At 43.2% G+C, this 14,114-nt stretch overlaps 1 protein-coding gene across 4 annotated transcripts in view; it reads left to right on the forward strand.

Moving 5' to 3' along the window:
• ap1b1 (adaptor related protein complex 1 subunit beta 1) overlaps positions 1 to 14,114 on the forward strand; it is a 45,508-nt gene that overhangs the window by 1,792 nt on the left and 29,602 nt on the right. For all 4 annotated transcript variants that reach the window (XM_071352978.1, XM_071352980.1, XM_071352981.1 and 1 more), the window contains exons 2-11: positions 688 to 748; positions 4,365 to 4,470; positions 6,371 to 6,506; positions 6,654 to 6,899; positions 7,138 to 7,328; positions 7,499 to 7,720; positions 8,010 to 8,130; positions 8,296 to 8,391; positions 8,697 to 8,812; positions 13,584 to 13,749. In XM_071352978.1, coding sequence (XP_071209079.1) covers positions 712 to 748; positions 4,365 to 4,470; positions 6,371 to 6,506; positions 6,654 to 6,899; positions 7,138 to 7,328; positions 7,499 to 7,720; positions 8,010 to 8,130; positions 8,296 to 8,391; positions 8,697 to 8,812; positions 13,584 to 13,749 — 1,437 coding nt within the window. In that variant the 5' untranslated portion in view covers positions 688 to 711. The remainder of the gene's footprint in view (positions 1 to 687; positions 749 to 4,364; positions 4,471 to 6,370; positions 6,507 to 6,653; positions 6,900 to 7,137; positions 7,329 to 7,498; positions 7,721 to 8,009; positions 8,131 to 8,295; positions 8,392 to 8,696; positions 8,813 to 13,583; positions 13,750 to 14,114) is intronic.

Consider the following 14,114-nt stretch of genomic DNA (forward strand, 5'->3'; position numbering starts at 1 on the left):
TGCAGAAAAAAAGTAAGTACTAGAATTGGGTAAATGTTGATGGATGAAATAGTCAAGAGTCAATGCACTGACTACTCACAGCATCATTTATATTGCATTATATCAACATGTGAGACCCATTGCCCAATCTCATCCTGAAGTGCTAAAGTTGGGTGTGGAATGGGGGTGTTAATCCAGTGAAATAAGAGACAAATGTTTTTAATTTTGCAGGAGCTTTGTTACTTTCAAGGCCTGCTACTTTGCAGTGTTGTTTTTTTAGTGCAGAGAACAGTCAGTTTTTTTCTTAGTGGGAAGATCCATCACATGAAGGTGGAGGATCAAGTGTGGTATTCAACAACAGGAAAGGGATAATGCTGTGTGCTGCAGACTGAGATTCCGTGGACCCCAAACGACAGGTCCAGTCAGAGGCCTACTTAATCAGCCAGCCTATGTGCTGACTAGGAGGGTTTTAACTTTTTTAGGGGTGGTCGACCAATGTGTTTTAACACAATGGACAATGTCTAATCGCATTTTAAAAAAACATCAAAGCTAAGTGTCCAAGTGATGAAGACTTCCTCCTATTTTGCCTGCACTTGCACTTCTACAGTTTCCTGTCTTCTTTGCAGATCCCTCTCCTTCTAGGAAAAATATACCTTAGTGTCTGTTTTTCATTCATTCTTTCGCTCTCTCTCTCTCTCTCTCTTGCAGGAGAACCGGCAATTTGGATCCAAGATGACGGACTCTAAGTATTTCACCACTACCAAGAAAGGTCTGGCCCACTTTGACTTTCAAAAGTGAATTTTAAATATATATATATATATATATTTACAGTATCAAAATTCATTCAGAGTTGCTGTTTTTAGCCTACTCTTATCATATTAGTCATGACTTGATTTTAGGTCCTAATCTAAATGGTGTGTAGGCCTAATCAAAATATGGTAACAGGCTTCATGACCCCACTTATGGAAAGAGCCACCATGTGTTACAATGGTTGACTTAGAGAATGTTCTAGAAATGAATTGTTCCCAACAACATACTGTCACAAAAAATACATGTCAGGTTCGGGGTATTTGCAGCCAAGAGAAAGCAACAAAAGGAGTAGAAAACAGGGCTCAGCAGCAGCCTGGCTATGTGTGTTTGGCTGATGAAAGCAGGAATAGAACAGCTGAGGTTGTCCTCTAAATAAGATTAGGGCCTCAGGCTTTAGCACTCCTTAAGTTAGCCCTCCTGCTGTCCCTCTGGCTTTCCCCGGCTCTCTGTCTCGCTCTGCATCCTCTCTCACCTCTTCAAAAACAGCCCCCAAACAGCCAGCCAATCACTACCATTCAAACTGATATAGTTCTTATGAAGGAGACTTGTCTCTTCATGTCTGTTTGCCTTATATGAGACATTGGAGTCAGAAGTGCTGTATAAGCATCCCTTCGCTTTGATTTATTGTCCGTCAGGCAGATCATCACTACTGTCTGTGTGTAGGTGTGAGGGAGGCTCATTAATGGGTTTTCTACCCTTGGAACCAGGGGGGAAGTTCTGCTCAAGGTTAAGCCCTCAGACAGAGTGCTGTTTGAGAGTTAACACTCCTATCCAAGCCCAGAGAGAAGCTGAACTGATCTGTAGTGTTACCTGAGGACAGGCTGCACTGCGGAGAGGTTGAAGTCCAGCCTCTGCTCTGTCTGTGTTTGTCTTTGCACCTATTGCACATGCAGTGGTGGAAAAAGTACGCAATTGTCATACTTGAGTAAAAGTATAGATACCTTAATGAAAGTTACTCAAGTAAAAGTCACCCAGTAAAATACTACTTGAGTAAATGTCTAAAAGTATTTGGGTGCAAATATACTTAAGTATCAAAAGTAAAGTATACATTTCAAATTCCTTATATTAAGCAAAGCAGACGGCACCATTTTCTTGTTTTTGTAAATTTACGGATAGCCAAGGGCACACTCCAACACTGACATAATTTGCAAAAGATGCATTTGTGTTTAGTGAGTCTGCTAGGCCAGAGGCAGTAGGGATGACCACGTGTTCTCTTGATAAGTGCATGAATTGGACCATTTTCCTGTCCTGATAAGCATATAACATTTAATGAGTACTTTTGGGTGTCAGGAAAATTTTTGTAAAAAGTACATAATTTTCTTTAGTAATGTAGTAAAGTAAAAGTTGTCAAATATAAAGTCAAGTACAGATACCCCCAAAAAACGACTTAAGTAAAAATATTTTAAAGTACTACTTAAGTACTTTACACCACTGCCTACATGTACAGTAGGCCCTTCAAATAGAACAAGTCTGCAGATGTACATGGTTTGTTTAACTTAAAAAAAAATATAAATATATATTTTTTTTATTAACCCATTCACCACCACCCCCCTCTTCGGAGGACATATTTTTAGTTTTTACAGCTTTTCTGCTACATATACAGTGGGGAGAACAAGTATTTGATACACTGCCGATTTTGCAAGTTTTCCTACTTACAAAGCATGTAGAGGTCTGTAATTTTTATCATAGGTACACTTCAACTGTGAGAGACGGAATCTAAAACAAAAATCCAGAAAATCAAATTGTATAACTTTTAAGTAATTAATTTGCATTTTATTGCATGACATAAGTATTTGATCACCTACCAACCAGTAAGAATTCCGGCTCTCACAGACCTGTTAGTTTTTCTTTAAGAAGCCCTCCTGTTCTCCACTCATTACCTGTATTAACTGCACCTGTTTGAACTCGTTACCTGTATCAAAGACACCTGTCCACACACTCAATCAAACAGACGCCAACCTCTCCACAATGGCCAAGACCAGAGAGCTGTGTAAGGACATCAGGGATAAAATTGTAGACCTGCACAAGGCTGGGATGGGCTACAGGACAATAGGCAAGCAGCTTGGTGAGAAGGCAACAACTGTTGGCGCAATTATTAGAAAATGGAAGACGTTCAAGATGACGGTCAATCACCCTCGGTCTGGGGCTCCATGCAAGATCTCACCTCGTGGGGCATCAATGATCATGAGGAAGGTGAGGGATCAGCCCAGAACTACATGGCAGGACCTGCCCAATGACCTGAAGAGAGCTGGGACCACAGTCTCAAAGAAAACCATTAGTAACACACTACGCCGTCATGGATTAAAATCCTGCAGTGCACGCAAGGACCCCCTGCTCAAGCCAGCGCATGTCCAGGCCCGTCTGAAGTTTGCCAATGACCATCTGGATGATCCAGAGGAGGAATGGGAGAAGGTCATGTGGTCTGATGAGACAAAAATAGAGCTTTTTGGTCTAAACTCCACTCGCCGTGTTTGGAGGAAGAAGAAGGATGAGTACAACCCCAAGAACACCATCCCAACCGTGAAGCATGGAGGTGGAAACATCATTCTTTGGGGATGCTTTTCTGCAAAGGGGACAGGACGACTGCACTGTATTGAGGGGAGGATGGATTGGGCCATGTATCGCGAGATCTTGGCCAACAACCTCCTTCCCTCAGTAAGAACATTGAAGATGGGTCGTGGCTGGGTCTTCCAGCATGACAACAACCCGAAACACACAGCCAGGGCAACTAAGGAGTGGCTCCGTAAGAAACATCTCAAGGTCCTGGAGTGGCCTAGCCAGTCTCCAGACCTGAACCCAATAGAAAATCTTTGGAGGGAGCTGAAAGTCCGTATTGCCCAGCGCCAGCACCGAAACCTGAAGGATCTGGAGAAGGTCTGTATGGAGGAGTGGGCCAAAATCCCTGCTGCAGTGTGTGCAAACCTGGTCAAGAACTACAGGAAACGTTTGATCTGTGTATTTGCAAACAGAGGTTTCTGTACCAAATATTAAGATCTGCTTTTCTGATGTATCAAATACTTATGTCATGCAATAAAATGCAAATTAATTACTTAAAAATTATACAATGTGATTTTCTGGATTTTTGTTTTAGATTCCGTCTCTCACAGTTGAAGTGTACCTATGATAAAAATTACAGACCTCTACATGCGTTGTAAGTAGGAAAACCTGCAAAATCGGCAGTGTATCAAATACTTGTTCTCCCCACTGTACATACATTTTACATACATGGTACTTTTATGTGCAATAATACATTACTGAACATGAGCTCTTTAATCCCACCCCTCAACCACTTTGTCCATCCCACCTATCACTATAGACCAGCCTCTATGGAGTGTTTAACCAAGCTTCGTCCAGTGTTTAAGCAATTCTAGGTCAACCGTATCTCTATAACAATACACGTGTTCCTGTCATGAAATGAATTGTAATCAAAGTAACAGTAGTGTGTGCAGTGCACCCTTCACTGACTGGTTATAATACACGCTCCGGTCTTGATCTAAAGAATTAAGCATGACTACTCCACGTACACACACTTTTGCTATCTGTTATAATGGTATGTTCTGTTTCCATCTGTGTAGGAGAGATCTTTGAGCTGAAAGCTGAGCTGAACAGCGATAAGAAGGAGAAGAAGAAGGAGGCTGTGAAGAAGGTCATTGCCTCCATGACCGTTGGGAAGGATGTCAGGTGAGTTGTGTTAGACCCGCGCTCGGGTTTCACCTCTGAACATGTGACAATGCGATGGATAGTCATGGCCCATACTAGAGGTTGACCGATTATGATTTTTCAACACCGATACCGATTATTGGAGGACCAAAAAAAGCCGATACCGATTGAGCGACCGATTTTTAAAATTAATTAATTAATAAAAAATAAAAAAAATATGTATTTGTAATAATGACAATTACAACAATACTGAATTAACACTTAACTTAATATAATACATCAATAAAATCAATTTAGTGTCAAATATAAAATGAAACATGTTCAATTTGGTTTAAATAATGTAAAAACAAAGTGTTGGAGAAGAAAGTAAAAGTGCAATATGTGCCATGTAAGAAAGCTAACGTTTAAGTTCCTTGCTCAGAACATGAGAACATATGAAAGCTGGTGGTTCCTTTTAACATGAGTCTTCAATATTCCCAGATAAGAAGTTTTAGGTTGTAGTTATTATAGGAATTATAGTACTATTTCTCTCTCTACCATTTGTATTTAATTAACCTTTGACTATTGGATGTTCTTATAGGCACTTTAGTATTGCCAGTGTAACAGTATAGCTTCCATCCCTCTCCTCGCTCCTACCTGGGCTCGAACCTGGAACACAACGACAACAGCCACCCTCGAAGCAGCGTTACCCATGCAGAGCAAGGGGAATAACTACTCCAAGTCTCAGAGCGAGTGACATTTGAAACGCTATTAGCGCGCACCCCGCTAACTAGCTAGCCATTTCACATCGGTTACACCAGCCTAATCTCGGGAGTTGATAGGCTTGAAGCACAGCGAAGAGCTTCTGGCAAAACGCAGGAAAGTGCTGTTTGAATGAATGCTTACGAGCCTGCTGCTGCCTACCACCGCTCAGTCAGACTGCTCTATCAAATCATAGACTTAGTTATAACATAATAACACACAGAAATACGAGCCTTAGGTCATTAATATGGTCGAATCCGGAAACTATCACCTCGAAAACAAGACGTTTATTCTTTCAGTGAAATACGGAACCGTTCCGTATTTTATCTAACGGGTGGCATCCATAAGTCTAAATATTCCTGTTACATTGCACAACCTTCAATGTTATGTCATAATTACGTAAAATCCTGGCAAATTAGGCGGCCCAAACTATGGCATATACACTGACTCTGCGTGCAATGAACGCAAGAGAAGTGACACAATTTCACCTGCTTAATATTGCCTGCTAACCTGGATTTCTTTTAGCTAAATATGCAGGTTTAAAAATATAAACTTCTGTGTATTAATTTTAAGAAAGGCATTGATGTTTATGGTTAGGTACACATTGGAGCAACGATACGCACCGCATCGATTATATGCAACGCAGGACACGCTAGATAAACTAGTAATATCATCAACCATGTGTAGTTAACTAGTGATTATGATTGATTTATTTATTTTTTATAAGATAAGTTTAATGCTAGCTAGCAACTTACCTTGGCTTCTACTGCATTCGCGTAACAGGCAGGCTCCTCGTGGAGTGCAATGTAATCAGGTGGTTAGAGCGTTGGACTAGTTAACTGTAAGGTTGCAAGATTGAATCCCCCGAGCTGACAAGGTAAAAATCTGTCGTTCTGCCCCTGAAAGAGGCAGTTAACCCACCGTTCCTAGGCAGTCATTGAAAATAAGAATGTGTTATTAACTGACTTGCCTAGTTAAATAAAGGTGTAAAAAATAAATAAAAAATCGGTGTCCAAAAATTGAAACTTGAAATCGGCCCTAATTAATCGACCATTCCGATTAATCGGTCGACCTCTAGCCCATACTGGCTCTGCTGCCTCCATAGGGAATCTATTTTTCACTAGAGGGGCTGCTGTCATTCCTTCATGATTCTATATGTAATTATCTGGCACCCCCCCAGTGCCCTGTTTCCAGATGTGGTGAACTGCATGCAGACTGACAACCTGGAGCTGAAGAAGCTAGTCTACCTGTACCTGATGAACTATGCCAAGAGCCAGCCTGACATGGCCATCATGGCTGTCAACACCTTCGTCAAGGTAAAGCACAACACCAGGTCAGACAGACAGCACTGACCTATTGCACAAAATATTTGTCTCACTGTCAAGTGAGAGAACTGGGGTAGCTACATCTCAATACTCTTCAGTGTGTAAAACTAACATAGAGAGACTCTCCTCCCCTTTCAGGACTGTGAGGACGCTAACCCCCTAATCCGGGCCCTGGCTGTTCGTACTATGGGCTGCATCCGCGTGGACAAGATCACTGAATACCTGTGTGAGCCTCTGAGGAAGTGTCTGAAGGACGAGGACCCCTACGTGAGGAAGACTGCAGCCGTGTGCGTGGCCAAGCTCCATGACATCAACGCCCAGCTGGTGGAGGACCAGGGCTTCCTGGATACCCTCAAGGACCTCATCTCTGACTCCAACCCCATGGTGAGGCTCCCACGGCAGGCTGACCAGACTGCTAGACTACCTCCCCCTGGGCTAGACTACTGGCTCTAGGGCTGTAGTACTATTTGTCACGAATGGGAGGTTTATCCCAGTATAGAAAAAAGGGTACTTGCGGTATCAGATTTGTATCGCTGTTTGGAAATGAATTCCTTCCGTCATCTCATTGCCGCCTACTAGGTTATGTGTTCTTGCAGTCTAACTTACCCTCTCCTTCTATCAGGTGGTAGCGAATGCCGTGGCAGCCCTGTCTGAGATTGCAGAGTCCCACCCCAACAGCAACCTGCTGGACCTGAACCCCCAGTCCATCAACAAGCTGCTGACGGCCCTCAACGAGTGCACAGAGTGGGGTCAGATCTTCATCCTGGACTGCCTGGCCAACTACACCCCCCGTGACGACCGCGAGTCCCAGAGGTCAGAAAGCACAGGATGCCACCTCATTCATTACACTATCTATGACGCACTGATTCTCCCTGTCAGTTTCCACATCATCTGCTGTATATGAAGTGTAATGTATATCAATTTCCCCATAATCTGTACTCATCCCTTGTCTCACTTCTGCCCTTTTCTCCCTCCTGCTGTAGTATCTGTGAGCGGGTGACCCCCCGTCTGTCCCATGCCAACTCTGCGGTGGTGCTGTCGGCGGTCAAGGTGCTGATGAAGTTCATGGAGATGCTTCCTAAGGATCTGGACTACTATGGCACCCTGCTGAAGAAGCTGGCCCCGCCCCTGGTCACCCTGCTGTCTGCAGAGCCTGAGCTGCAGTATGTGGCCCTGAGGAACATCAACCTCATCGTACAGAAACGGTAGGAAGGCCTGAGGATAAATAGGGGGCCTACCAACAGAAATTATTCACAGATAATTACAGCTGTTCAGTTTGTGCAGTCCAAATGGCACTCTATTCCGTATATAGTGTGCTACCTGGGCCCTGGTCAAAAGTAGTGCACTCTATAGGGATTAGGGTGCCATTTGGGACCCTACCAGTGCTTCCTCAGCACATTCAAAGTATTTAATGTGTTGGCTGTATTCTACTAATTTATTGAAAATGCTAGTTACTTTTCTTTTGATATCAACTGTACCTGTTTCTCTGTGCAGCCCAGAGATCCTGAAGCATGAGATGAAGGTGTTCTTTGTGAAGTACAACGACCCCATCTATGTCAAGCTGGAGAAACTGGACATCATGATCCGCCTGGCGTCTCAAGCCAACATCGCCCAGGTGAACCACACACACACCACAATCTCATTAGAGCATTTCTTCCAATGGAAGCCATGATGTTTGATTGTAAGTAACATTTGGTAGGTAACATGGACAAGCAGTAACGTGTGATTCCTAGACAACATAAAAGCCAGTATCAGTGACCTCATGCTGGGGGTTTCATAGGTGCTGGCAGAGCTGAAGGAGTATGCCACTGAGGTGGATGTGGACTTTGTGCGGAAGGCAGTCCGAGCCATCGGCCGCTGTGCCATCAAAGTGGAGGTGAGAGCGAGGAGATGATGGAACGCTGTCATGATATACTGTACACGGGTCATATACTGTAGTATAATGTTTCAAGTCGAGTACAACAAACTGTCAAGCTAGCTGTAGTATTTTTACTGCTAGCCTTATGACTGTGTCATGAGTTTACTGCAGCATGTGTAGTATAAATGTCTATGAAAGGTTGGGGCTTTTTCATGCATCTGGTAACAAAAGCCTGAATAATGCCAATTGTTACTGTAGTGTCTCCCTTGACTGCTCTGTGTTTGGCTGACAGCCTCTCTTCTGTCCGTCTGTCTGTCTGTCAGCAATCAGCGGAGCGCTGTGTGAGCACCCTGCTGGACCTCATCCAGACCAAGGTCAACTATGTGGTGCAGGAGGCCATCGTGGTCATCAAGGACATTTTCCGCAAGTACCCCAACAAGTAGGTCACCTGTTGATGGCCCCATGTCAGGTCTAGGCCTGGTTATAACACAGTGGCATAGGGCTCTGGTCAAAAGTAGCACACTACAGTGCAATCGGAAAGTATTCTGACTTTTTCCACATTTTGTTACGTTACAGCTTTATTCTAAACTGGATTAATGTTGTTTTCACATCAAATCTAAACACAATACCCCATAATGACAAAGCAAAAACGGGTAATAGAATGTTTTGCAATTTGTTTTTATTTGTTTTTGTCACACATTTACAGAAGTATTCAGACCCTTTACTCAGTACTTTGTTGAAGCACCTTTGGCAGTGATTACAGCCTCGAGTCTTCTTGGGTATGACGCTACAAGCTTGGCACACCTGTATTTGGGGAGTTTCTCCCCTTCTCTGCAGATCCTCTCAAGTTCTGTCAGGTTGGATGGGGAGCGTCGCTGCACAACTATTTTCAGGTCTCTCCAGGTTCAAGTCCGGGCTCTGACTGGGCCACTCAAGGACATGCCGAGACATGGCTTGGCTGTGTGCTTAGGGTCGTTGTCCTTTTGGAAGGTGAACCTGCGCCCCAGTCTCATTAAGGATCTCTCTGTACTTTGCTCTGTTCATCTTTCCCTCGATCCTGACTAGTCTCCCAGTCCCTGCCGCTGAAAAACATCCCCACAGCATGATGCTGCCACCACCATGCTTCACTGTAGGGATGGTGCCAGGTTTCCTCCAGACGTGACGCTTGGCATTCAGGCCAAATAGTTCAATCTTGGTTTCATCAGGACTCTAGGTAGAGCCTTGCTGGTTCCAGCTGTCTTTAATTTAAGAATGATGGAGGCCACTGTGTTCTTGGGACCTGCTGCAGAAATTTCTTGGTACCCTTCCCCAGATCTGTGTTTCAACACAATCCTGCCTCAGAGCTCTACAGACAATTCTTTCGACCTCGTGGCTTTGTTTTTGCTCTGACATGTACTGTCAACTGTGGGACCTTATAGACAGGTGTGTGCCTTTCCAAATGATTTCCAATCAATTTAATTTACCACAGGTGGACTCCAAAGTGGAGGGCATACACTTAATCACTACTTGTATGTGTGAGAGGTATTGACATGTTGAATGCACCAAGTTGTTTGTTTGAACTACTGGCACACAACTCGGGCACCCATAAACACCCCACAAGACATGCCACCAGAGGTCTCTTCACAGTCCCCTAAGTCGAGAACAGACTACATACTGTAGAGCCATGACTACATGGAACTCTATTCCACATCAAGTAAAAAAATTCAAGATAAAAATACATCTTATGGAACAGCGACAACTGAAAAGCAACACAAACATGCAGTGGCAAGAAAAATTATGTGAACCCTTTGGAATTACCTGGATTTCTGCATAAATTGGGCATCAAATTTGATCTGATCTTCATCTAAGTCACAACAATAGACAGTGTGCTTAAACTAATATCACACAAATTATTGTACTTTTCTTGTCTATATTGAATACATAGGTTGGGAAAAGTATGTGATCCCCTAGGCTAATGACTTCTCCAAAAGCTAACCTGGAGTCCAATCAATGAGACGAGATTGGAGATGGTTAGAGCTGCCCTGCCCTATAAAAAAATAAAAAATAAAAAACACAACATTTTAGTTTGCTATTCACAAAGCGTTGCCTGATGTGAACCATGCCTTGAACAAAAGAGAACTCAGAAGACCCAAGATTAAGAGTTGTTGACTTGCATAGAGCTGGAAAGGGTTACCAAAGTATCTCTAAAAGCCTTGGTGTTCATCAGTCCACGGTAAGACAAATTGTTTATAAATGGAGAAAGTTCAGCACTGTTGCTACTTTCCCTAGAAGTGGCCGTCCTGCAAAGATGACTGCAAGAGCACAGCACATAATGCTCAATGAGGTGAATAAGAATCCTAGAGTGTCAGCTAAAGACTTACAGAAATCTCTGGAACATGCTAACATCTCTGTTGACGAGTCTACGATATGTAAAACACTAAACAAGAATGGTGTTCATGGGAGGACACCACGGAAGAAGCCACTGCTGTCCAAACAAAAAAAACATTGCTGCATGTCTGAAGTTTGCAAAAGTGCACCTGGATGTTCCACAGCGCTATTGGACAAATATTCTGTGGACAAATGAAACTAAAGTTGAGTTTGAAAGGAACACACAACACTGTGTGGAGAAAGAAAGGCACAGTACACCAACATCAAAACCTCATCCCAACTGTAAAGTATGGTGGAGGGAGCATCATGGTTTGGGGCTGCCTCAGGGCCTGGACAGCTTGCTATCATCGACGGAAAAATGAATTCCAAAGTTTATCAAGACATTTTTCAGGAGAATGTTAGGCTATCTGTCCGCCAATTGAAGCTCAACAGAAGTTTTGGGTGATGCAACAGGACAACGACCCAAAACACAGAAATAAATCAACAACAGAAGAAAATACGCCTTCTGGAGTGGCCCAGTCAGAGTCCTGACCTCATCCCGATTGAGATGCTGTGGCATGACCTCGAGCAGTTCACACCAGACATCCCAATAATATTGCTGAACTGAAACCGGTTTTAAGAGGAATGGTCCAAAAATCCTCCTGACTGTGGTGAAGGTCTTATCCGCAACTACAGAAAACGTTTGTTTGAGGTTATTGTTCCCAAAGGAGGGTCAACCTGTTATTAAATCCAAGGGTTCACATACTTTTCCCACCCTGCACTGTGAATGTTTACACGGTGTGTTCAATAAAGACATGAAAATGTATAATTGTTTGTGTTATTAGTTTTAAGCAGACTGTGTTTGTCTACTGTTGTGATCTAGATGAAGATCAGGACCAATTTATGCGGAAATCCAGGTAATTCAAAGGGTTCACATACTTTTTCTTGCCACTGTTGGGACAGACACATGCATAGAAACATACACACACGTACACATTTTGTGTTGTAGAGTAGGGGCCTGAGGGCACACACTTAATGTGTTGTGAATGTATTCTAATGTTTTAAATTGTATAGCTACCTTAATTTTGCTGGACCCCAGGAAGAGTAGCAGCTGTCTTGGCAGCAGCTAATGGGGATCCTTAATAAATACAAATAAAGTTGTAGAAACATCTCAAGGATGATCAATGGAAATGGGTTGCTCAATTTCAAGTCTCATATCAAAGGGTCTGAATACTTATGTAAATAAGGTATTTGTTTTTTAAATTTTATATTTGCAAAAATTTCAACCTGTTTTTGTTATTATGGTGTATTGTGTGTAGACTGAGGATTTTTATTTAATACATTTTAGAATGAGGCTGTAATGTAACAATGTGGGATGAACATGAGGCGCAATCCTAGTAATCCAGTTCGTGTTTTGTTTTCCTATGAATGGATTTTCAAATGGTTTAGAAGTGAATGACTTTGATGGAAGAGGCACTGCATATATCACAATTTTAATGAATCAGTGAATGAGTCTACTCAGGAAGCCAGTACAGTTCTAAATAGGCTTGTTATTCTTCTGTGGGTGAGGTGTTTACTGGTAAACCATTCCATCCATCAAAATGGATTGTCTGTCAAAATTTCACAGCCGTATCAGTAGTGTTCAAGGCAACCAGGGATATAGTGCTGTAGTAAACCAACCATGGACGATTGTGATGGAGATTGATATTCAATTAGTCATATAGAGGCTGTATTGCACATCAGCAGAGCTTGCCATGCTTGTTAAAATGGCCTATGCTCTCCCGTTGTCACTTTGTATGCTCTGTTTGTGTTAACGCAAGCAAATGCATTCGTACTTGCACATATTCGCACCCACACACCCTGGAGCCCTGTCTGTTCCAGCTCACTGCCCCCAGATCACATTTTCTTGGTCTGGAAGAGGCAGGGAGAAAGCTCATTACCATGACACAGGGTTTTCTGCTTGACTTTCATTGTGAAAGGTATGAAGATAAGCTTTTGAGGCGAGTGAACGCTCCTCTAACCTCTCCCACACATGCAGGGTGTCGGTCCTTGAGAATGGCGTAGCACTGAAACCCTTCCCCAGATAACTCCCAAGCAGTCCCAGTCAGAGAAGAGGACAGGCTGAGGCAGTCACAGCTTGACTCCGGCTCTATCTAGGCCCAGGAGACTGGATCCATATGCTGCACAGACAAACAGACCGACAGAAACGTATACCCTCAGGCAGCCCAGTCCACGTTGCCCTGTGCTTATGTTACTGTACTGCTGTTTCCTGACCATGTTCTCACAGCCATGAGTCACTCAGTGAACCTTCATTCGCGTCTCAATTAGCTGGTGAAATGGATTATTGCATGCTATTTGGTCTTTCTTTGCTTTGCCGTCTTTTTAATTGTTTAATAGGGAATCATTTAAATTTATTCTGAAGACATTGCGTTCCCTCTCTTAGTTTTTGTCAGCTAAATGTAATTCAGAAAATAACACAGTTCATCCAGCATAAAGTTTGGTAATTGTGTTGAGGGCCCACAAAATATTTGTATGATGTGCAGTCATGTAAATATTCAGAGGCACACAATACAAATATGCTAGAATTTAGTGAAGTGAAAGTTCAGAAGCTGTGAAGTTTCTGTTAGTCTTCGCAACAGCACGAACAGATTGTGTTGCGTTGCCATTTTTTTTTTTTACTGGCGCTAGGCTACCTGCCGCCTCCTTGCCCTCGCATTACTGCTCCAGCACATCCTGTTTTAAATGCTATGTTGGCATTTAACCAATTTCCCATTTGGGACTAATGAAGTACTACAACTATTTGTAGTCCCCTTTTGAAAATGTTTTTCTGTCTGTTAGTTCCTGACCGTGGTATCTGTTCCCAGGTATGAGAGTGTGATCGCGACGCTGTGTGAGAACCTGGACTCTCTGGATGAGCCAGAGGCGCGGGCGGCCATGATCTGGATCGTAGGAGAGTATGCTGAGAGGATTGACAACGCTGATGAGCTGTTGGAGAGCTTCCTGGAGGGCTTCCACGACGAAAGCACACAGGTCTGACACTCACACATTGCTTTTGTCCCAAATGGCACCCTATTCCCTGTATGGGCCCTGGTCAAAAGTAGTGCACTACATGGGTAATAGGGTGAAATTTGGGACACAGTCAAGATTCCATTTACCTCTTACTGTCTAAACAGGGATTCAATGGAACCATTCTGTGTACACTGGAAGAGATTGGGGGAGGGGTGGGGGGCTGCATTTAGCAGCCTATACGCAGATACACAGAGAGAGTAGGCCTATACTTGACTGGCCACTCTGTTCTTTCATGTGATAACTGTTTTGGCTCTCGAGAGACAGCAGCAGGTCTGTGCAAATGCTGACTGGCTGTTTATGGAACGCTGAAAGGCACTGCTTGTGAA

This window comes from Salvelinus alpinus, chromosome 19 (genome assembly GCF_045679555.1).
Source record: "Salvelinus alpinus chromosome 19, SLU_Salpinus.1, whole genome shotgun sequence".
NCBI classification, from domain to species: domain Eukaryota; kingdom Metazoa; phylum Chordata; class Actinopteri; order Salmoniformes; family Salmonidae; genus Salvelinus; species Salvelinus alpinus.